Source organism: Agelaius tricolor, unplaced genomic scaffold (assembly GCF_023055355.1).
Source record: "Agelaius tricolor isolate 1412-34295 unplaced genomic scaffold, bAgeTri1.0.p SCAF_24, whole genome shotgun sequence".
Lineage (NCBI taxonomy): Eukaryota > Metazoa > Chordata > Aves > Passeriformes > Icteridae > Agelaius > Agelaius tricolor.
This window is the reverse complement of record NW_027269284.1, coordinates 196,914-219,846: the sequence shown is the minus strand read 5'-3', so window position 1 is coordinate 219,846 and position 22,933 is coordinate 196,914. Positions and strand designations below refer to the sequence as shown.

The 22,933-nt window shown below is 40.6% G+C and overlaps 1 protein-coding gene across 2 annotated transcripts in view; it reads right to left on the bottom strand.

Moving 5' to 3' along the window:
- Positions 1-22,933, bottom strand: part of DDRGK1 (DDRGK domain containing 1) — a 46,396-nt gene that overhangs the window by 10,653 nt on the left and 12,810 nt on the right. For both annotated transcript variants that reach the window (XM_071447207.1, XM_071447208.1), the window contains exons 3-4: positions 12,581-12,687; positions 10,825-10,926 (exon numbers count right to left, since the gene is read on the bottom strand). In XM_071447207.1, the coding sequence (XP_071303308.1) occupies positions 10,825-10,926; positions 12,581-12,687 (209 nt within the window). The remainder of the gene's footprint in view (positions 1-10,824; positions 10,927-12,580; positions 12,688-22,933) is intronic.

The following is a 22,933-nucleotide window of genomic DNA, read 5'->3' as shown; positions in this document are numbered from 1 at the left end:
TCCCTGCACTTTGATGCCACATTCACATTTTTGGTTACTGGCCCCAGATCTGCTCTGCCACTGCAGGACATTGGGAGTGCTCACCAGGATTGCACTGGGGGAGAGAAACTGGAGAAGTTTCAAGTAAAATCAAGTTTTTAAGGAAAATCTTATGAAAACTTCCTTCCTACATGGATAATATGTAAAATTAAATAATATCTAAATTATTTAATATGAAGTATTTTAGGCACAGGAGGCAAGGCATGATTGTATTAACAAAAGGAGTTTTTTACTTTGCTTTTTGTTTGTTAAAAAGCCTTAGGCTTTTAGTTATCTGCAATGAAAAAACTTCATGGCCTACCTTGAAATAAATATTAAAGCTTTAAAGCCCCTTGGAGTGCTCACAAGGAACACTGGATTACACTGGTGGAGAGAAGCTGTAGAAGTTTCAAGTAAAATCAAGTTTTCAAGGAAAAACCTCTTTCTTATGAAAACTTTCTTCCTACATGGACAATATATAAAATTAAATAGTATCTAAATTAGGCACAGCAGGCAAGGCATGATTGTATTAATAAAAGGAGTTTTTTACTTTACTTCTTGTTTGTTAAACAAAGCCTTAGGCTTTCAGTTATCTGCAATAAAAAAAAAAATCATGGCCTGCCCTGAAATTAATATTTAAGCTTTAAAGGCCACAATAAAGCTGCTCCTCCCTGCACTTTGATGCCACATTCACATTTTTGGTTCTTGGCCCCAGGTCTGCCACTGCAGGACATTGGGAGTGCTCACAAGGATTACAGTGCTGGACAGAAGCTGTGAAAGTTTCAGGTAAAATCAAGTTTTTAAGGAAAATCTTATGAAAACATCCTTCCTACATGGATAATATATAAAAGTAAATAATATCTAAATTATTATATAAAGTGTTTTAGACACAGGAGGTGATTGTATTAACAAAAGGAATTTTTTACTTTTACTTCTTGTTTGTTAAACAAAGCCTTAGGCTTTCAGTTATCTGCAATAAAAAAAATTTCATGGCCTGCCCTGAAATAAATATTAAAGCCTTAAAGGCCACAGTAAAGCTGCTCCTCCCTGCACTTTGATGCCACATTCACATTTTTGGTTACTGGCCCCAGGTCTGCCACTGCAGGCCATTGGGAGTGCTCACCGGGATTACACTGGGGGAGAGAAACTGTAGAAGTTTCAGGTAAAATCAAGTTTTCAAGGAAAATCTTATGAAAACTTCCTTCCTACATGGATAATATATAAAAGTAAATAATATCTAAATTAGGCACAGCAGGCAAGGCATGATTGTATTAATAATAGGAGTTTTTTACTTTACTTCTTGTTTGTTAAACAAAAGCCTTAGGTTTTCAGTTATTTGCAATAAAAAAATTTCATGGCCTGCCCTGAAATGAATATTTAAGCTTTAAAGGCCACAATAAAGCTGCACCTCCCTGCACTTTGATGCCACATTCACATTTTTGGTTACTGGCCCCAGGTCTGCTCTGCCACTGCAGGCCATTGGGAGTGCTCACAAGGATTGCACTGGGGGAGAGAAACTGGAGAAGTTTCAAGTAAAATCAAGTTTTTAAGGAAAATCTTATGAAAACTTCCTTCCTACATGGATCATATATAACATTAAATAATATCTAAATTAGGCACAGCAGGCAAGGCACGATTGTATTAATAAAAGGAGTTTTTTACTTTTACTTTTTGTTTGTTAAACAAAAGCCTTAGGTTTTCGGTTATCTGCAATAAAAAAATTTCATGGCCTACCCTGAAATTAATATTAAAGCCTTGAAGGCCACAATAAAGCTGCCCCTCCCTGCACTTTGATGCCACATTCACATTTTTGGTTACTGGCCCCAGATCTGCCCTGCCACTGCAGGCCATTGGGAGTGCTCACAAGGATTACAGTGCTGGACAGAAGCTGTGAAAGTTTCAGGTAAAATCAAGTTTTTAAGGAAAATCTTATCAAAACATCCTTCCTACATGGATAATATATAAAATTAAATAATATCTAAATTATTATATCGTGTTTTAGGCACAGGAGGTGATTGTATTAACAAAAGGAATTTTTTACTTTTACTTTTTGTTTGTTAAACAAAGCCTTAGGTTTTCAGTTATCTGCAATAAAAAAAAATTCATGGCCTGCCCTGAAATTAATATTAAAGCCTTGAAGGCCACAATAAAGCTGCTCCTCCCTGCACTTTGATGCCACATTCACATTTTTGGTTACTGGCCCCAGGTCTGCCACTGCAGGACATTGGGAGTGCTCACCAGGATTACACTGGGGGAGAGAAACTGTGAAAGTTTCAGGTAAAATCAAGTTTTTAAGGAAAATCTTATGAAAACTTCCTTCCTCCATGGATAATATATAAAATTAAATAATATCTAAATTATTATATGAAGTGTTTTAGGCACAGGAGGCAGGGCATGACTGTATTAACAAAAGGAGTTTTTTACATGTTGTTTGTTAAACAAAAGTTTCAGGCTTTTAGGCAATACAAAACCTTCATGGCCTACCTTGAAATAAATATTAAAACCTTCAAGGCCATAATAAAGCTGGCCCAGAAAACCCCAAGCCCAGCATCAGTGACATGGTGGTGCCTGGTTCTGTGGAATTCACACCTTCACAAATCAAAATTGTGATTAAATGTTTGGGAATGTGACAGATTGCTTAGAAAATGTTTCAAGTAAGAACTGGTTTTTACTGGGAGCTCCTAAATTTGCTCTTTTTCATTATTTTCATTTAAAAATTGTTTTGTTCTTCTCCAAGAGAAGGCTGGACTAATGCTGAAGGTTGGATTTGATGACCTCAGAAGCCTTTTCCAATCCAAAGGGTTCCATGGCTCACACAGAACAGAAATGTTTCCCTCCAGGAAATGCTGCCCAGAGGAATTTCTGCTTGTGCAGCACCTGGTACAAAGAGATTCCTCCAGGATCTGGCATCTGGCTCCATCACATTGCAGAGGTGATTAGAACAAGCACAGGAGCTCTTCAAATGTCACTGACAATCCCAGGGCATTCCTCCAGCATCAGCAGAGAAATGGATTTTTAAAAGAACAGTGATGTTGATTTCTATTACTTTATAGAAGTATAAAGTTTATAGCTTGCCATGCTACATCTTGGACAGTGATATGGTAATGGCTTCCTTAAGGAGCTGGAATGTAAATATTTCTTCCATTAAATAAAAACAGAACAGGGAGAGACAGGAAGAGTCATTCAGTATACAGAAAATATATCCATATTAAAAAAGATGTCTTTTACCAAAAAACAAAGAGTGTTTGGTCCTGTTTTTATTTAAATATATAAAAATTATTATGTTATATAAATAGAATTAATATATAAAACATATAAAATAGTTTTATTTTTATATATGTACAAAAAGATATAAAATGATATATTTTATATATATAATATATAATAAATAATAAATAATATATAATATATAATATATAATATAATATAATATTATATTATATATAATATATATAATATATAAAACATATTAAAGTTTTATTTTTATAAAATATATAAAACCAGAATTAATATAGAAAATATATAAAATAGTTTTTTATATAAATATATAGACATAGATATAAAAATAAATAAATAAATAAATAATTAAAAAAAGTATATCAAATTCCCAGAAAGTCAGCAGAAAGAATCCTGCCAACATCCAAGAATGAGAAAAACAGGACTGAAAGGATCTTGGTGTAACTGCAAAGCCAAATCCATTTTTTAAAACTGCTATCTCATGAAAAATCTACAGATCTCAGGAAGCTCTTGAGACAAAACAAGATCATTTTTGGGTCATTCATCACCACAACAATTAATCCAACAGCAGATTTTTTTCCTTACATGCACTCCAGATGCCAAGAACAACATAACCATATTTCATCTGGAAGCAACAGCAATTGTTCTTTTCTTGTAAGTGCATTAAATTTAATCTTGATCCTGGAAAGACAAGAATAATGTTCTCCCCCTGGTCTATTGAGAGGTTGTAATTCAGCAGGATTTGAAATGAGAAAAAAGAAAAAAAAACCAATCACAAAGCCTCAGAATTGCTTTGGCAAAAAAAAAAAAAAAAAAAAAAGATCAGAAGACATTGTCCCATTTGTAACTGAGGGCAACAATAACTAAAACACATTTTCCTGCTTCTGGAATGTCTAAAGAATGAACAAGGCTCCTTCCTGTGCTCCTTCCCCACCTGAAGAACAGCACCTTGCAGTTTTTGGAAGTATCCCAGCAGGTTCCTATCAGCACTTCCATTCCCAACAAGGCAGAAGAGAAGAACACTCAGCCTCCAGCCCCTCTTTTGCCAACAGGATTTTGTTTTCCAGATGCTGAATTTTGCTCAGCAGAGCATTTCCAGGTGCTCTGAGCCACTGCTTTGGCAGCCCTCAAAGCTTCCTGGTGGTTGTAGCTTTCTCCAGAACACTAAATATTTCCAGCTGCCTTTTTTTTTTTTTCCATCTAAAAATTAAAAATTCATGAAGAGCCTCACATGCTTTACAACCTAAACTCACCTATGATTCAATCTGTAGGAAAAAAAAATGATTTATCCAAATTGCAGCTTGGCTCAGAGCAAGAGGAGAGATGAGTTTGCACAAGTGCCCAGGGAGAAGCAAGGTGGAGACTGAGCAGGGGAGCCCTGGCACTTTCAGGATGGCTGGGAGTATTTATTTATATTTATTTAGAATATTTCTATTTATTTAGAAGATTTATTCATATTTATTTATATTTACTTAGAATATTTATTTAGAATATTTTTATTTATTTAGAATATTTTTTGTTTCTAACCCTCATCTCTCTAACCCTCTTCTCTCACGTGCTCATGGAGCAGCTGTGTGGGAGCTGCAGGGTCAAATTCAGGCAGCAGAATTCCCACAAAACTCAAGTGTGTCCATACATAAATAACCCAGAGACACCCCCAGACCCTCAGGATCTCCTCACAAACTAAGGCCAGGATTTTGTGCCAGGCACACAGAGGGCACTGGGCTCAAATTCATCTTTCAAACCCCACATTTTGGGCACCCAGGTTCCTTCTGAGCTCAAACCCCACATTTTGGGCACTTGGGTCCCTTCTAAGGTCAAACCCATCTTTCAAACCCCACATTTGAGCACTCAGGTTCCTTGTGAGTTCAAACCCACCTTTCAAACCCCACAGTTTTGGCACTCAGGTCCCTTCTAAGGTCAAACCCATCTTTCAAACCCCACATTTTGGGCACTCAGGTCCCTTCTGAGTTCAAACCCACCTTTCAAACCCCCCAGTTTTGGCACTCAGGTTCCTTCTGAGCTCAAACCCCACATTTTTGGCACTTGGGTCCCTTGTGAGGTCAAACCCACCTTTCAAACCCCACATTTTGGGCACTCAGGTCCCTCCTGAGTTCAAACCCACCCTTCAAACCCCACAGTTTTGGCACTCAGGCTCCTTCTGAGCTCAAACCCACCTTCCAAACCCCACATTTTTGGCACTTGGGTCCCTTGTGAGGTCAAACCCACCTTTCAAACCCCACATTTGAGTACTGAAGTTCCTTCTGAGCTCACACCCACCTTTCAAACCCCACATTTTGGGCACTCAGGTTCCTTCTGAGCTCAAACCCACCTTCCAAACCCCACAGTTTTTGCACTTGGGTCCCTTCTGAGCTCAAACCCACCATCCAAACCCCACATTTCTGCACTCAGGTCCTTTCTGAGTTCAAACCCACCTTCCAAACCCCACAGTTTTGGCACCCAGGTTCCTTCTGAGCTCAAACCCCACATTTTTGGCACTTGGGTCCCTTGTAAGGTAAAACCCACCTTTCAAACCCCACATTTTGGCACTCAGGTTCCTTCTGAGTTCAAACCCACCTTTCAAACCCCACAGTTTTGGCACTCAGGTCCCTTCTAAGGTCAAACCCATCTTTCAAACCCCACATTTTGGGCACTCAGGTCCCTTCTAAGGTCAAACCCATCTTTCAAACCCCACATTTTTAGCACTCAGGTCCCTTCTGAGCTCACACCCACCTTTCAAACCCCACATTTTGGGCACTCAGGTTCCTTTTGAGCTCATGGCTCAGAGCAGAGAGTGGCTGGGCCACCCCCCAGCCATGGGTGGGGTGCTGGGGAAATCCCAGCAGATGGAAATGTGGTAACTGCAGATGCTCATCATCAGCTGCCTGCTTTAATTTTTTTGGGGTTTTTTTTTTTTTTTTTTTTTTTTTTTTGAAGCAGGCTTGTCTCTCTCTTCACCCATTTAAATGTTACCCAGACTGGGGGCTTGAACAGTGTAAAGATTTCTTTTTGATTTTTAGTTTATTCCACTGCATGTGAAGAACAAACTATCCCACTTTGACCACATCTTCATTGAACAAATAAATAAATAAATTAGTCACTCAAACCTTTGTTTTCTGTTCTTTTTCCCACCCAGTCCCCCCAAGGACCTGGATGTGCTGTGAGGCTCCTTTCACCCTCTGTTTGCCCCTTAAAAATCCCAGGGATTATTTCCAACATGCCTTTGACCAGGTAAAACCCACAGCATCCCAAAAAACTCTCTGAGGCTCCCAGCTGGAAGCACACATTGGTTTTTGGGATCACAGATTGCTCAGGATGCTCCTTGGGTGAAGAAAACCTCACTGGCAGTAAAGTGAGGAAGGCAGAGCAAACATTGGACACTTTTCAAGCACTACCTGCTCCTCATCATTCCTTTGTTTGTGGCTGTTTGCTGAATTTTTAGGATGAGGAAAAGCATCCTGAGTGTTTAGAGGGCCATGGATCAAAGAATCCCTCCTTGTACAGTTTTTGGATTGTCAGGGCAGGTTCTGCAAGAAGCCAAAAGAGACTTTTGAGAATAATTTGGCACAGAGCAGATGAATCTGTAGAATTCCTGCCCCTCTCACTGCTTGGACAGAAAGTGTCCTTAACCCCTCAAAATCTGAGGAGAATGAGGGTTTTTTTTAAGGTTTTCAGTTTGTACTCCCTTAGGAGAAATTTAATTTTGAGGGGAGTATGCACACTTGAAAACTGATGCTTAAATTGCAATTATGGAGTGGTTCTCCATCAGCCTCCAGAAATGCACTGTTAATGTAGGAAAAATGGGTATAAATATCAAACAGATAATGAATGAAGAGCTCTGCTGAGACACACACAAATCTTGCTGCTCACAAAATAAAGCAACCAAAAATTGGTGCCTCTTATTCCATGATCAAATATCAAAGAGTCAAAACTTTAGGGTCAAACCTTCCAGAGGATCCTTGTGATTCTGGCTGACACTCATTTCTACTGCTCTGAAGATCCAAACCTTTTTTATTCAGGCACTTAAATGCAAATTTACCAAAATCTAAGTGCATTTAGGCACTTAAATAGAAATTTACTAAAACCTACACTTAAATAGAAATTTACCAAAATCTAAGTGCATTTAGGCACTAAAATGCAAATTTACCAAAATCTAAGTGCATTTAGGCACTAAAATGCAAATTTACCAAAATCTAAGTGCATTTAGGCACTTAATTTCAAATTTACCAAAATCTCTGTGCACAGGCAAAGGAAAAAGAGCTTTTTTTTTTTTTTCTTTTCTGAGCAATCTGCCAGTTTTTGTCTGAAGACTCTGTTTTGCAACATCAGAGGAAATTCACTCTCATTGATAAGGTGTCAGCTGGTAAACCAGCTCACCACCAAAAAACTCCAAGAGTGAAAGGGAAATCCCCAGGGCAAAGCAGAGCTGAAGCAAATGCCAATTATAAAGGAGCCTCCTCAGGCCTGAAGCCAATCAGCTCAGCAGAACACTGGAAAGGAAACTTGAATTTAAAAATACATGATCTGGTTTGCAACACTCAAGCCAAGGGGCAACCACATTTTATTTATAAGTGCATCCAAATCTATTGAAATAGAAGCAGAGGGTATTTTTCTCAAGGCTAGGCAAGATTTTAGCCCCCATAACTCCCTCAAGGCACAGTTCCTACCTGTCAGCACAATTTTAGTAGCAATTCTTAGGAAAGAGACTGTAAAAAAAAGGGTTTAAGTGGAATTTAGGTACCTAAGCTGGCTGTGCTTGTCTGGAGATTTGCCTCTGCAGAAATACTCTGGGAGAGGAAAGGGAAAAGGAGGCACCTGAGACCTGCAACATTTCTCAGGCAAATTTCAGTGATAAAACTGAATTTTTTATGCCTGGTGGGATTATATAAACTACAGCAATGTCAGTGATCAAAATACCTCTAAAAAACCCAGCTCCACCCTGGTTTTTATCTGCTATCAGTCACAATTTAGGTACCAAGGCTGGCTGTGCTTAGCTGGGGATTTACCTCTGCAGAAATACTCTGGGAGAGGAAAGGGAAAAGGAGGCACCTGAGAACTGCAACATTTCTCAGGCAAATTTCAGTGATAAACTGAATTTTTTGTGCCTGGTGGGATTATATAAACTACAGCAATGTCAGTGATCAAACTGCCTCTAAAAACACCAGCTCCACCCTGGTTTTTATCTGCTATCAGTCACTACTTGAGGTATCTCTCAGAATTTTGCCTTTCAGATGAGGGAATGGAATCACAACATGTGCAGCCCACAAGGCTTTCCTGGTGACAAGATATTACTTGAAGAATTCCTCCTCTAGAGGAAAATAAATGACATTTTATATCCTGTGTATTCCATAAACCCAATGATCCTCTCAGAGGCCCTGCCTTTTCCATCACACCATCAGCCTGTAACAAGATTGGGAAAATGAGATGTTCTGAGCCTAAGGACAGGCTCTCTTCAATTGTTCTGGTTCCTGTTACAGGCCCCATGAAGACAAATTCAAAATTACCAGGAAACAGCTGAGCATGGACATTAAATATTGTCAGACATATTTACTTTGATCCATGCTCCAAATGTTCAGCAGGTACTGGATTATCAACTTAGACACAAGGAAAAAAATTAAATATTGAAAGCACTTTGCTCTGAGAGGCAGAATAATGTTCCTGATGCAGCCTGGTGGGTGGGTTTGCTGTCCTGATAAATACTGGGAAAACCAATAACTAAATCAAACTAAAATAGTTTAAAATTACAGGATTTAAAATTACAGGATTTAAGTAGGCAGGCACTGGCTAAAGTGACCAAGCTGGATTTGAGCAATTTTCAGACTTTTGAGCAATTTTCAGGCATTTGAGCAATTTTCCAAGTTCTAGGAAGTACTCTGTGAACTGTTGTGCACAACACTTAAAATAAATAAACAGACAAATAAATAAAATCAGAGCCTTAGTTTGTATTTCTCTTTTTCCCAGAGCCATGTGAAATAGAAGTGCTATAGTGCAGTATATAAGAATACTGCAAACTAAACCAGAAACAAATAAAGAGTTTCCTCATTCAACCAAAAATAAATTACACAGCCCTCAAATGAACAGAAACCAAAGTAAAAGCATAAAAATAAATATTTCTGTGTGAAGAGATGCCTGGTGTAAATTTTATCTTTATTTTCTACTGAACTTTTGAACTGGGCCTGAGTCACCCCAGCCAAATTGCTAAAGCCCAGCAGAACAGCTCAGTCCTGTGCCACAGCTTCCTGGGAGGAGCAGGATGGCCCAGCTCAGGTGGAATTTGGTTAAAAATTCACCTGCAGTGCTGTGCTGTGCTGGCTGCCACCCTGCAAGGGACTGGAAGTTCCAGTGTCACTTAATGTCACTGTCCAGCCAGGATGTCACAATTCCCCCAAAGCACCGGAGTCATCTCAGCTCATTATTCGGGGTTTCGAGGATATGAAGTTCTCAGAACTTTAGGAAAATATTAAAAAAATATAAATTTGTACATCTGTCTTGGAAGGGAAGCTGGGGAATTATTGGTCCTCTGGAAGTTTGGTCAAGCTGCTTTACAAAATCTCAGATTTTTCTACATATTCTGATGTTGTAGTGCTGACATTCCCCTTCAATTTTTAAAATTCAAAACTTCTGCTGATGGAAAGGAACTGAGAGTTCAGGAGGAAAAGAATTTGTGGGGAATAACCCCAGAGCTAAATGTAAATTCACATAAAAATCTCATGGATACAATCTGTATGTGTAATGTATGGGTTATTTTTAAAAATTGCTTTATCCTGCCTTCATATCATTGACAGAGGAAAGGAAAAATTATCTTTTCCTTTAAAAAATATTATCAGTAACACACCCCACTTACACAACCTGCTCTTGGAGCAAATTAAAATAAATCTCCATGAAGCAGAGACACAAATTTCCAAAAAAAACCCCAAAAAATTCACAGTGAGAGCTGAGGGCTGCATTTTTCATCTCAGAACTGTGCAGAACACCTCTGTCCTTTCCACCCCACGACTTGCAGCAGCACCAGAGCAGGAAGTTCTCAGCCAGCACTGATGGCCTGAGTACAAAAAGCAGCTCTGAAGTCCAAGTTTTCCTCCCTCACTAATGAAAAGTCTTCACCAGAAGCATTTCAGCTGAGCTGTACCTGTTTTTCTGGGTCACTCCTGCTAACATATGCACAGCCCAGGAAGCTTTAACTGGGAAGCACATGCAAATACATGAAATTAGAATGAAATTTCACACAACACTTGCAAAATCAGTTGCTGCTGCTGCTGCCTTTCACTTTCTGCCCTGCTGGCTCCAGCTGGCAGCTCCCAGGGAAGAGGGGAAGCTGTGAATCTCCATCCTTGGGAGACACTCAGAGCTGGGCTGGGCAAATTCCTGAGCTCCAAATCCTGCATGTGGCTGGAGCAGGACAGACCCTGCGGTCCCTGCAGCGCCCTGGGCACAGAACTCCCCCAGAAACAACCCCAAAAGCAAAGCTGGCTTAGGATTTCCAGGAATAAACACAATTATTCCAGAAATAAACACAATTATTCCAGAAATAAATACAATTATTCCAGAAATAAATACAATTATTCCCACCTGTCGCTCCTCCTCCTGACGAATCCTCTCCTCTTCTTTCCTCCTCTCCTCCTCTCTTTTTGACTCGAGTTTTCTCCTTTCTTCTCTCTCTGCTTCTTCAGCCTGAAATAAACATGATGCAAGCCAAACCTTACTCTTTTTGAATCTACATTTTAAAATTTCATATGATGATACCATGAGGAGGTTTCTTCCCACCTTTTAGATGCCTGCTCAGAAAGAAACATCATCAACATCAACAACAACAACCACCACCATTATTATTATTATCATTATTATAATAATTATTATCATTAATAATAATAATAATAATAATAATAATAATAATAATAATAATAATAATAATAATAATAATTTTTTTTTTTTTTAAGCCACTATCATTTCACTTCCCCTCCCCTCCAGCACATTCAACTTTCTGGTAAATTCAGAAATTACCCTCCTCACTCATCTCATTTACTTCTGAATGTGCTTATGAGCTAATTACAACAGTCATGTTAAACAATGCTGTGTCATGGAATTCCAGTTCTCCTCACTCAAAGTTTAGTTAGAAAGGACCTTAAAGAAGGAAAAAAAAAAAAGGATTTGGAACACACAATGTAAAAAAAAGTGCACTCAAATGTATCATTAACTTGGGCAGAATCTCTTATATAAAAAGCTGCAATGGTCTCTTAAAATAATTTTATTTTTGTTGTTAAGACAAAGAGGTTGTTGTTGCAAAATGAGGGAATAATAAAAAGGGTCTTGTCTTGGTGCATTAAGCTTTTTAGAAGATTTTTTTTTCAGGCTTTTGAAGATACTTAAATTTGAAAATATGTTTAAGAGGACAAGCAGAAAATATTCCAGTGGAGGATTTGGCTTTGAGTGTTTCAGAGAAAAAGCCCCATCCAAGGAATTTATCTGTCTACAGATAAATAAAAATCAGCACGTTTTAAAATGAAACAGAAGATTCCTTGCTTCACCAACTGATGCTTATCCAACTTCATTCAACTTTGCTCACATTTTCCACCAAAAAAAAAGGGGAAAATTAAATTTAGTGAGTATGGAAAGTAACAAAATGATGAAAGCACTGAGTGAGAAAAGGTTCATAATGGAAGTATATATATAACCAATAATTAAGTTTATTACCAACTGCTCCATCTACTACATTGGATTTAAACCTCAGGTGACACTAAAATCCCCAACTTGGGATTTCACAAGCTTTAAAAATGTTCATACAGAACAATACAGAGTTTGAAAAAAAAATACATATAAAAAGATAGAACAATTCCAAGGAAAATGCACAAGCTGCTGCCTTCAGAAGGCTGAAATGCCTCTTGCTTCCCTGGAATTATTAACACCAAAAAGCTTTTTATCTCCCCTAGTCTGTAAAAACAATAAATACAGCTAAACACAGATCAAACCAAACCACATTTCTGCCCTCTGAGAGCACCTGAAGCACTCCTCACAACTGCCCAGGGTGTTTCACCAGCTCCATGGGGACTGAAATGCATTTTTAAGGGGAGACAGCGCTGGCATTAAGCTGGAAAGCAGTGGAAACATCCAAAAAAGAGCATTCAAGAGTTAAACTCCTCTACTCCCCACGAGTCTGAATGGAAAGAAAATGAGACAGAGTTTTCCACAGCCTTCTTGGGTCAGCAAAAGCTGAATTGACATTTTTCAGATAAAACAACCCTTGAGTGATGCCACTGCTTTTGGGTTTCTGTGTCATTCCCAGCTGAGCTGCTCAGGCTCTGCTCGAGACGTGGCAGGAAATCCTCACCTCTCTCTGTGCTCTCCTGGCTTGTTTCTCTTCCAATTTCCTCTGCTTCTTTGCTCCAATTTTCCCAGACACCTGAAATTCTGGCACCTCCTCGGCATCCTCTTCCTCTGCAACATTGCACAAATGACAAATTTGAAATCATCTGTCAAAAGCCTCCCGGAGAAACTTCAGTGCTGCTCAGGAAAGCAGCAGCAGATGAAAAGGAGACACACACACACACTTCAGACAAGACCTTTGAGATGGAAAAAAGGGAAAAAAAAAATCACAAGAGACTGCCAAAGCCACAGAGCAGAAGTAACAAGGCAAACACACACTCAAGTGAAGGCAGAAGTAAAAATTTCCTTGATCCTCTGAAGGGAGGCTTTTCATAAATATTTCTTGCTTTCCACAATTAAAAAGAGAGATTTTTCTCTGATACAGAAATTGTACAAAAATTTCCTTGATCCTGTGAAGGGAGGCTTTTCATAAATATTTCTTGCTTTCCACAATTAAAAAGAGAGATTTTGCTCTGATACAGAAATTGTACAAAAATTTCCTTGATCCTGTGAAGGGAGGCTTTTCATAAATATTTCTTGCTTTCCACAATTAAAAAGAGAGATTTTTCTCTGATACAGAAATTGTGCTAATGGTTGTCATTATTTATCTGCCCAACACTGGCCTGCAGAGACTTTCTTCCCAGTTACCCCCAGGCTTTGCACAGCACAAAGAGTGGGATTCAGAGGCACCCCACTCATCCACTGGTTCTGACAGATAAAACCTTTCAGGGGTGAGGAGAAAAAAAAAATCCTTGAAATGCAAATCTCGGGTCTGCCTGCAAGAAAATGCCATGTAAATATTTGCCTGTTGTATGACAAATGGTTGTTTACAGAGGTGATTCTGCAAGAGTGAAATATGAAAGGCTTTTATGCTCAAAGGGTGTGCAAATGAGGATTTCTGCTCTCTCAAGGGCTGAGGAAGAAGAGCTTTTTTAAATGCAGCCATTTCCTCCCTGCTCAAAGCTCAGGAACATTTGGCCACTTTATTTGCTGGGCTAAATCAGGGCTGGGGACTGAGCTCAGCACTCCCAGAGAAATCCTCAGCTCACTGCACCAACAAATTCCCAGTCATGGCAGGCTCAAAATGAAAACTCTCACATATATTTGACTTTTTGGGTAAAATAACTGGTGCTTTGAGCATGCCCAGTGCTGCTCTGCTGATGCTGACACTTCAGATCCAGCCTGGAAGAGATTTGTGCCAGGATGTTTTCTGGAGGGGGCTCTCTCCAGAGCACCTGGTCCCTTCTTTGGGAACCCAAAAAGCTGCTGTGAAAGGAGCACATGGATGAATGACACTCCCACTTCTTTTTTATGAAGAATTAGGTTGGAAATATTCTTGTTTTACTAATTCCAAGACACAGAATGGGACTATGGTTAAACTACCAACACACCATGAGTGCTCGAGTTTGTGAAATAAAACACGAGAAAGAAAAGTTTGTGAGTGCAACATAAATGAAATTATAAGTTCCTCTCTTCTTTTGCATGGCAAGCTTTGGAGATCAGAATCTCACATTTTTCTTTGCAAGTATTAACCACTATTGGGAAAGAAAGCAAAAAACAAGGTTTTAAAAGTTTTTTAAATGATATTAATTGGGTATTTTTAAATGCTCTTTACTGCTTTGTGTGGCATCTGAGCTCAGCATTCAAATCCTGCAGCTAAAAAAATCTTGTAGGAGTGTTTCCTGCTGCTTTTTTGGAAAAATAATATAAAAATAATGCTTCATCCCTATTGAGTGATGGATATTGTGCATAAGTTCAAGAAGAATGTGTTTGTGCTGAAATCTCTTAAATATCCCTTCTTAAATATCTCTTCTTAAATATCCCTTCCTGCACCAGGGATACTCAGACCTGACACAGCTGCTTCTATAATTTTAATGATGCTTAAAATAACTTTATTTCTATTTTAAATACAGCACCAAGGGGAGTTCCAAGCACAGTGGGTGAGCACACCCAGCACTAGCAGTTTATTACTCCAAAATTAACAGCTCAGCTCTGGTATTATTGTTTAGAAAATTATTTCTTGCAAACATCACAAGTATAAAACAGCATCTATGACACTGGTCTATGGTTAATGGGACTATGGTTAAACTACCAAGATATAATGAGAAATAAATGTGTTTGAGAGCTGTGTAGGTGGCTCTCAAATAACAGCAGTTTTCAGGAGATGGAATTAATATGAGCCTGGTTGCTGAGCTGGGCTTCAGAGAATTACTGGAGTCTGAGATAACCAAAAGGGTTCCCCTTCCTTCACCAGGGATACTCAGACCTGATACAGCTGTTTCCATAATTTTCATGATGCTGAAAATAACTTTATTTCTATTTTAAATACAGCATCAAGGGGAGTTCCAAGCACAGTGGGTGAGCACACCCAGCACTAGCAGTTATTACTCCAAAATTAACAGCTCAGCTCTGGTATTATTGTTTAGAAAATTATTTCTTGCAAACATCACAAATATAAAACAGCATCTATGACACTGTTCCACCTGAGGGCTGCTCAGATTTTATCTATATTAAGATAACCTGAGCCAGAAACCTTCTTTTAAAGCCTTTTTTTCCCCAGTCCTGGATCAAACGCACTTTTGTTGCTCAGGATCATTTCTTTCCTCCTGTTTGAAGCATCTGATGTGACCCTTTAGGCATCACTTCCTCCAAGCTTCCTCCAGTGTGGAGTTCCAGCCATCAAAACCAGAGATGGGGATACAGACACAGCTGCAAAGGTCACCAGGGCACTAAACCTGGCTGCAATTAAAATTTACTGAATGAACCTAAAGGTGCTGACAGCAACACAAACACACAGCCAAAGCTGAATGCATTTGTTGTCACAGCTCCACCAAAAGCAGGGAGGGTGCTGCACGCAGCCAGCAATTCTTGATTTTATTTGAATCAAGCAGGGATTGTTTCAGCAGCTTTCAATAATCACTTTTGACACACTTGTGGCTGTGACAGCACTGCCAGGCTCTGTGGGGAGTGAGTCCACAGGGACTTGGCCTCCATCTGCCCCTGAGCTTGGGAGGGATGCAGGAGGGGCAGATCATGAAAAGCAGTTCAGCATCCCCCAGGTGCTGGGCTTGGGCAGCCTGTGGGAAACCCCACACCCTGACAGGACTAGAACTGAAAGAAAGCAGGTTTAAATGGAATATTGGGAATGAATTTCCCCCCTGTGAGGGTGGGGAGGCCCTGGAATGGATTTCCCAGAGAAGCTGTGGCTGCCCCTGGATCCCTGAAGTGTCCAAGGCCAGGCTGGACAGGGTTTGGAGCCACCTGGGATCATGGAAGGTGACCCTGAACATGGCAGGGGTGGCACTGGATGAGCTCTAACATGAATCCAACCCAACCTTTCTGTGATTTCAGCAGTCCCAGGAGTTCCCATCCAGAGGCAGAGAGCAGAGCCAGTGTGACAAACTCTGCTTTACACAAACGTGGGGCTCTCTGCTGCCCAGCTGAGAGGTGGCTTCAGGGAACTTTTGCTTTTCATTTTTATTTTGAATCTACTGAGAGGCAGCACAACAGGGAAGTTATCAGCCACACAGGTGTCTGGATTGCTGGAAATGTATAGATTTCTTTTTAAAAATGCTTCCCAGTACCTTTAGAAAAAGTGCTGGAGTGCTGATGTTCTCTATCAGGACAGAAATTCAGCAGAATCCTGTACTGTGTACAGAACAGACAAAAACTTCCAAAATAAACAATCAGCATTGTGTATTTTAATTACTCCAGAATCACAGAATGGTTTGGATTGTAAAGGATCTTAAAGATCCTGTTCCAAAACCCCAGTGCCACTCTCACCTTCCACTAGACCAGGTCTCTCCAAGCCCAACCTGGTCTAGCTGTCCTTGTCTTGCTTCCTTTTAAATTTTGGGTGAAGCAAACGGGTTCCCATCCATGAAAAAGAATGAGAGTTGCACAGGTGGCTACTCCCAGAAAGTCCTTTGGGCACAGCTGCATTATTTACTATTTGTGCAGCACCTAACAAAGGGAGTAAGGGAAAGGAGAGGGGGAAAGATGCCAGGCAGAAGCAGAAAATGTTATTAACAGCAGGTAATTAATACCCAACAGATGTGTGACACCAGCCACTGGAAAGGTGTGGCCATTTCTCAGTAACACAATCCTGTGGTGGGATTAATTATAGTCTAATAACTACCTTTAATTTTTGTGTTTTTTTAATTTTTAACTTAGAAACTGAACGAGAAACCGGTTTATTAACCAGAGGCCACAAAAGCAGGCGACACTTAGGACAGAAAAGTGCAGCAGACACAAAGAGCAGAGTTTAGAGCAGAATGTGAAGTTCATTCTCAGCTGAAAGCATTTGGCAGAAGTGAGAAACCACAGAGCCCCCCTGGCCAGGCTGGCTGTGCCTGAGCAGGACCAGACACGCACTGGGGGCACTCTGACAACACCAACCCCACTGCACGAGCAGCAGCAAGGCAAAACTGAATTCTGGTTCACTACTTGGGGCATTAGTCAAAGTTTAGCTGTACTAGAAAGGTTTTCCCACTGATTAAGCATTAAAATAATTTCAAGTAACCAATGAACACAGCTCCCTTTCACAAGAACAGCGTGGGACCACATCACTGCTTCTAAATTTACACATTTTCCAGAGCTTTCAGGGCTCAGAAAAAGTGCTTATTTTAAGAGATTTCAGCACAAACACTTTCTTCTTGAACTTATGCACAATATCCATCACTCAATAGGGATGAAGTATTATTTTTATATTATTTTTCAGCAGGAAACAGTCATAGAAGATTTTTTTACCTGCAGGATTTGAATGCTGAGCTCAGATGCCACACAAAGCAGTAAAGAGCATTTAAAAATACCCAATCAATATCATTTAAAAAACTTTTAAAACCTTGTTTTTTGCTTTCTTTCCCAGTAATGATTAATACTTGCAAAGAAAAATGTGAGATTCTGATCTCCAAAGCTTGCCATGCAAAAGAAGAGAGGAACTTATAATTTCATTTATGTTGCACTCACAAACTTTTCTTTCTCATGTTTTATTTCACAATCTCGAGCACTCAAAGTGTCAAAAGCTGTTGGATTTATCATTACTGATGCTGTGGAAGTAAAATAAAATTTAACCAAATGTTCACTGTGCTGGAGATTCCAACACTTGTGCTCAGCTGCACAATGCTAAAAGCTCAGAGAAAAATCATGCAGATGTTGGGATATTTAACTTTTGGGAGTTTTATGTTGCTGCCAGAAGTAGAGAGCCCATAGACTGGGCTCTCTACTATTATTGCTATTATGAAATAATAAAATATTAAATAATAAATATATAAAAAAAATATTAAATAATAAAAGCAACCTGACAAAATCAGATTATTTCTTTGAGGGTGCCCTTACTTTCTGTTTGTTAAAATACCAAACCAAACAAAAATCCACACCAAGCCCCATTTTTTGGCAACACATTTTTTCAGCAAATCAGAGAGGTCATTTTGAAGATGTGAAGGTGAGTGTCCTTCAAATTCAAACCCTGGAAATGGAGTGGGCTGCTGAGGCCCTTCTAGCACACCCTTCCCTTTTCCTTTTCTTTTTCACCCACACCCCCAGCAGACCCAGAGGTCCCTGCTCTGTGGCATTTTGGAAAGTGCTGGCATTTCTTACACCAGTCTGGTTCTTGCTCACCACCCCATGATTTAGGGCAGTTATAAATCACACCATGACTTAGGGCAGTTATAAATCACACCATGATTTAGGGCAGTTAAAATCACCAATTTCTCTTCCCCTCACATCAACAGCAGCAAAGTTTTGGCCTGACACACCTCTGTCTCCAAGTGACAGAAAATCCTCACTATTTTTAGCACAGCTGGATCAAGAGAACCCAACTGTACCTGTCATTATTTCATCCTCACGAGTTTCCTGCCACTTGAGAGGAAATGATGGTTTTGATGGAAATAGCAGATGGATGGGTCACTCTCTGCTCCAAAATGCAGTCTCAAGGGAAGCACCTTCCTCACCTCTTTGCAATGTTCAAGGACAAGGAGCAGGTTTGGAGGGTCAAGCTCAACTTGAGAGCTGGGCAAGTGTTTTTTCTGTACCAGTAAAAGCTCACAACACAACACCCTCATGTCCACCCAGAGGTGAGCAGAATCCAAGTGGATGCACTCAGAGCATCAGTCAGGCAAAACCAAGAGCCAAGCACACCCTCCTTGCATGGCAAATAAAAGGAATTTCAAATTGGAAATGGGTGATGGTATTTTTCACACTACCATATGGCCCAAACATCCCTCACTGCAACTCCAACACCAATTTATCCCCTTCTCCCACTGCTTAGCTTGGCCTTTCTTGCCCTAAATGATTAATGCCTGAAATCCTCAGCCATTTCTGCCTTGCAGCATTTTCATCTTGGCTGCAGCCAGCCCACAAAGCCACCTCTGTCTGGGTTCAATTTAAATTAAGACACACAGAGTTAATTAAGTCTGCTGGCTGGGCTCTCCACCTAACCACATAAATTCACAACTCTCCTTCAGCCTCCTTTTGCACAGGGAGAGGAGCAGGCACCCTGCTCCAATGTGCAGAGCACAGAGGTTTTTAGTTTTTAACAAGACTCCCAGATTGCAGAGGGCAGCAGAAAAGGCAGGAGTGCTGTGGCTGGGATGAAATTGGGCAATTTGAGGCAATCAAAACCAATTTTCTAAAGCCAGCTTGAAAGTCCCTAGCTCAGGGGTCCCAGCCATTTTGAGAATCACTTTGTCACCAAGGGGAACCATCTCCCAGCAATCTCTGACCATCAGAGGGTGTCTGCAGGTGCTGATGCTCTCCTGACAGGTGAACTGGGGCAGGGGGGGCACCTGGCTGGGGCTGTCCCATGCCACAGCCCACAGGGACCCTGGCAATCAGGAGCCCAGCACCTGCTGCCTTTTCCCTCTGGGAGGAAAGCCAAAATATTTGCTGCTGTACCATTGTCAGTCTGTGACAATCCATAACTGATTTAGTTAGCTACCCCAGCAAACTGAGGAATTACAACCTGAGACAAAACCAAGTGACAGAAAAGCCTCACACCTCACTATGTTTAGAACAGCTGGATCAAGAGAACCCAACTGTACCTGTCATTATTTCATCCTCATGAGTTTCTTGTCACTTGAGAGGAAATGATGTTTTTGATGGAAACATCAGATGGATGGGTCACTTTCTGCTCCAAAATGCAGTGGGTGTAGATTTGAATATTGAAAACAATCATTACTATCTCTGTATTAAATGATTCCTTATTAAATGATTAAATTAAATTCCTTATTCCTGTATTAAATGATTCCTTATCCAGACTTACAAGTAAAATTGAAGCTACAGAAAGGACAATGAAGTTTTCAAGGTTTTGATCTTAGTGCCCAGGGTTTGGGGGTGTTTTTCCTCCCCTGTTGCTCTGTGAGAGATTTGAGTCCTGGCACAAACCCAGCAGCTCAGCACAGACAGCAGAAATCGTGGGCTACAACTTTACCCTCAAAGCTTCTTTCTCATTCTGGAATTGAAATCTGATTGTTAGATGGAAAACAGAAAACCCTCGTGCTAACCACAACTCCAAAGTCTGCAAGTGCAGCTTTGGGGACATTTCCTAGAGTCAGCAGAACTGGCTCCCAACAGGCGGAAAATTCTGAGGTGGCAACAGATTCCTACCTGACTGCACTGTGTGACTGCCACAAGGACACTGGGATGGTCAGGACATCCCCACAGCCTCCCTGAGCTCAGGGCTCAGATCCTTGCAGCAATGGCTTGGTGAAGAAATCACTTCTTGGCAGAAATCAGAGTGACACACAGAAGGATCAGGCAGCTTTGCCCGAAGTTCAGCACAGGCCCAGAGTGGAAATTCCACAAACGGAACAGAAATTTACCAGTAAAACATTGCATCAAATTCAAACAAACAAAAAAAAAATCTGCTTTGGTTGCAGATGTTCAGAAGTTTTCAAAGGGGAGAGTGGAGAAACCAGACTGGCTTGGGTTTGGTGTTTCTGTCTAAGTTGCCAAATAATTTTGCTCTTAAGCCCTGGTGATGCACTGGGTTCTCTCTCCAAGAAGTGAATGAATTCTTTAGCCCAAAACCCTGCTGTGGAGAGAACTTGCTGCTCCAGCTGGTTCAAATGCAAGCAGCAATTAGGGAAAACTGCTCTATACTGCAGTGACACAGAGAAAATGAAAAAAAAAAAAAAAAAAGGGATAAATCCCAGAGTGATTCCAGGCTTGTGCCACATGTCCACAGAGAAAGCTTTAAAACATTCAACACATCCTTTTTTAAGGGGAAAACCCTTACAAAAGACAGGTATCTTAATGCCTTACCTAAGCCAGGCAGCTCAGGGCCAGGCTGAAGGATTTGCAGCACAGAGGGTGGCAAATCCCAATTATTAATGGCCACTGGTCACCTCAGTGCTGGGGAGTCAGGGACAGCTGCCTCTCTCCACAGCTCCTCTGCCCAAATCTCTGCTCACTCTCCAAAGGCTTTGCTGCTCCTGCTGTGCACCTGTGCTCAGCCACTTGGAAAAAGCATCCAAAAATACAAATAAAACCACCCAGAGAAGCAAAAAGCAAGGAGCTGGTTTCATTTGGGTAAGAAATTAGGGAAAACAAATAAAAGAAGGCATGTCATTTCAAAGGGAACTTCATGCAAAAGCAGCAGCACTTGCATCTGATGTACAGAAAGCTGCAAAAGAATTATTTATAAAGCCCAATGACACAGATTCTTCTATTGCTAAAGTGACAAAGTAAGATAAGATAAGATGAGCCATTTGCTTTGACAGCTTCACTGTCGGCCCTCAGCATTCAAACTTTTGATGTCTGGAGCTGAAAACTGAGTATTTTTAGATTCCATTTTCTTTCCAGGATGTTATCACACGAGAAGAAATAACCAAAGTTGAAAAGTTCACACCTGTCCAATCTCCATCTGTGAAACTGCTGAACATAATTAGCTGGAAAAGGACATTCAGCTGCCAACGTGAGGCTTCCTCCAAACTGCAGGGCAAGAGAAGCTGAACCAAGTCCAAACAGTCCCTAATGAAGGCACAACAGAGGTGTGTGCTCAGTGCTTTCACCTCCTGCACACCACAAACACACCCTGGTCTCCACTGCAAACTCCAGAACTTGGGCAGAAAGCCTGAACACCTCACCCACGATCTGAAAGTAGAAAGAATCCAGGGGGTGAATCATGGTGATCTCATCTCTCCAGCAATAAAGAGAATCACGTGTCAACCCTCACCAGAAAAGGGAATTGTACTTACAGGATGTAGAAAGATCTTATTTATCACCATATTTTTGTCTACCCCACAGAAATGTAGCTGTGAACTGTAAATGCAGCTCAGGATTTGCACAGCACATTGTCAACAACCTGCTGGCAAAATGCTGCAGGCTGTGGTGATCTCCTCCTGATCCTGAGCACCACCTGGATGGCTCCTTGGAGAGAGAACTCCATGTTTTGCAGAGATTCCATTGGGAATTAATGCTTCCCACTAATTTAAAAGGAACCAGTAATGCACTACAGCTTGGTGTTCAATGCAAGGTGTGGATTCTGTTCTCCCAAATTTACAGAAAATTCACAAAATCACAGGGTTGGGAGACCCCTTCAAGATCATCGAGTCCAACCCAACCTCAACTAAACCCTGGCACCCAGTGCCACATCCAGGCTTTGTTAAACACACCCAGGGATGGGGACTCCACCACCTCCCTGGGCAGAAAATTCCAGAACTTTATCACCCTTTCTGTGAAAAACTTTTTCCTGATATCCAACCCTTGGTGCAGCTTGAGGCTGTGTGCTCTGGTTCTGTCAGTGCTGCCTGGAGAAGGAGACCAACCCCACCTGACTACAACCACCTTTCAGGGAGCTGTAGAGAGTGATAAGGTCACCTAAATTAAGGTAATTTAATTTAATTCCCTGCATGGCTAAGAAGGAAACTTCCTAAAAAGTTTTTAGGAGGGATGTGAATAGTCTGGCACCACAGAAAGAGAGCAACCCCACCTGACTGCAGCCACCTTTCAGGGAGTTGTAGAGAGTGACAAGGTCACTTAAACTGAAGTAATTTAATCTAATTCCTTGCATGCCTAAGCAGGAATACAAAAGTTTTTGGGAAGGATGTGAAGGGTCTGGCACCACAAATAGCCAGGATTCACCTCAGGAAGAAGCAGAGGTTTAATGTAAGGGGTATATGGAGAAAAGTCATGAAGTAGGAAGAGAAGAATTGTTGTTATTTTATGGTAAATTTTTTATACTTTCTTGGTGATTTCTCATGGGTAGTTCTTCACAACACAGTTAACAAACTCTAGTTCTCTTCTTAACCACTTAACTCACTCTTTTATAACTCATCTTTATTGGCTACAGCTGTGGCCTATTAAGGGCAGGCTTGTT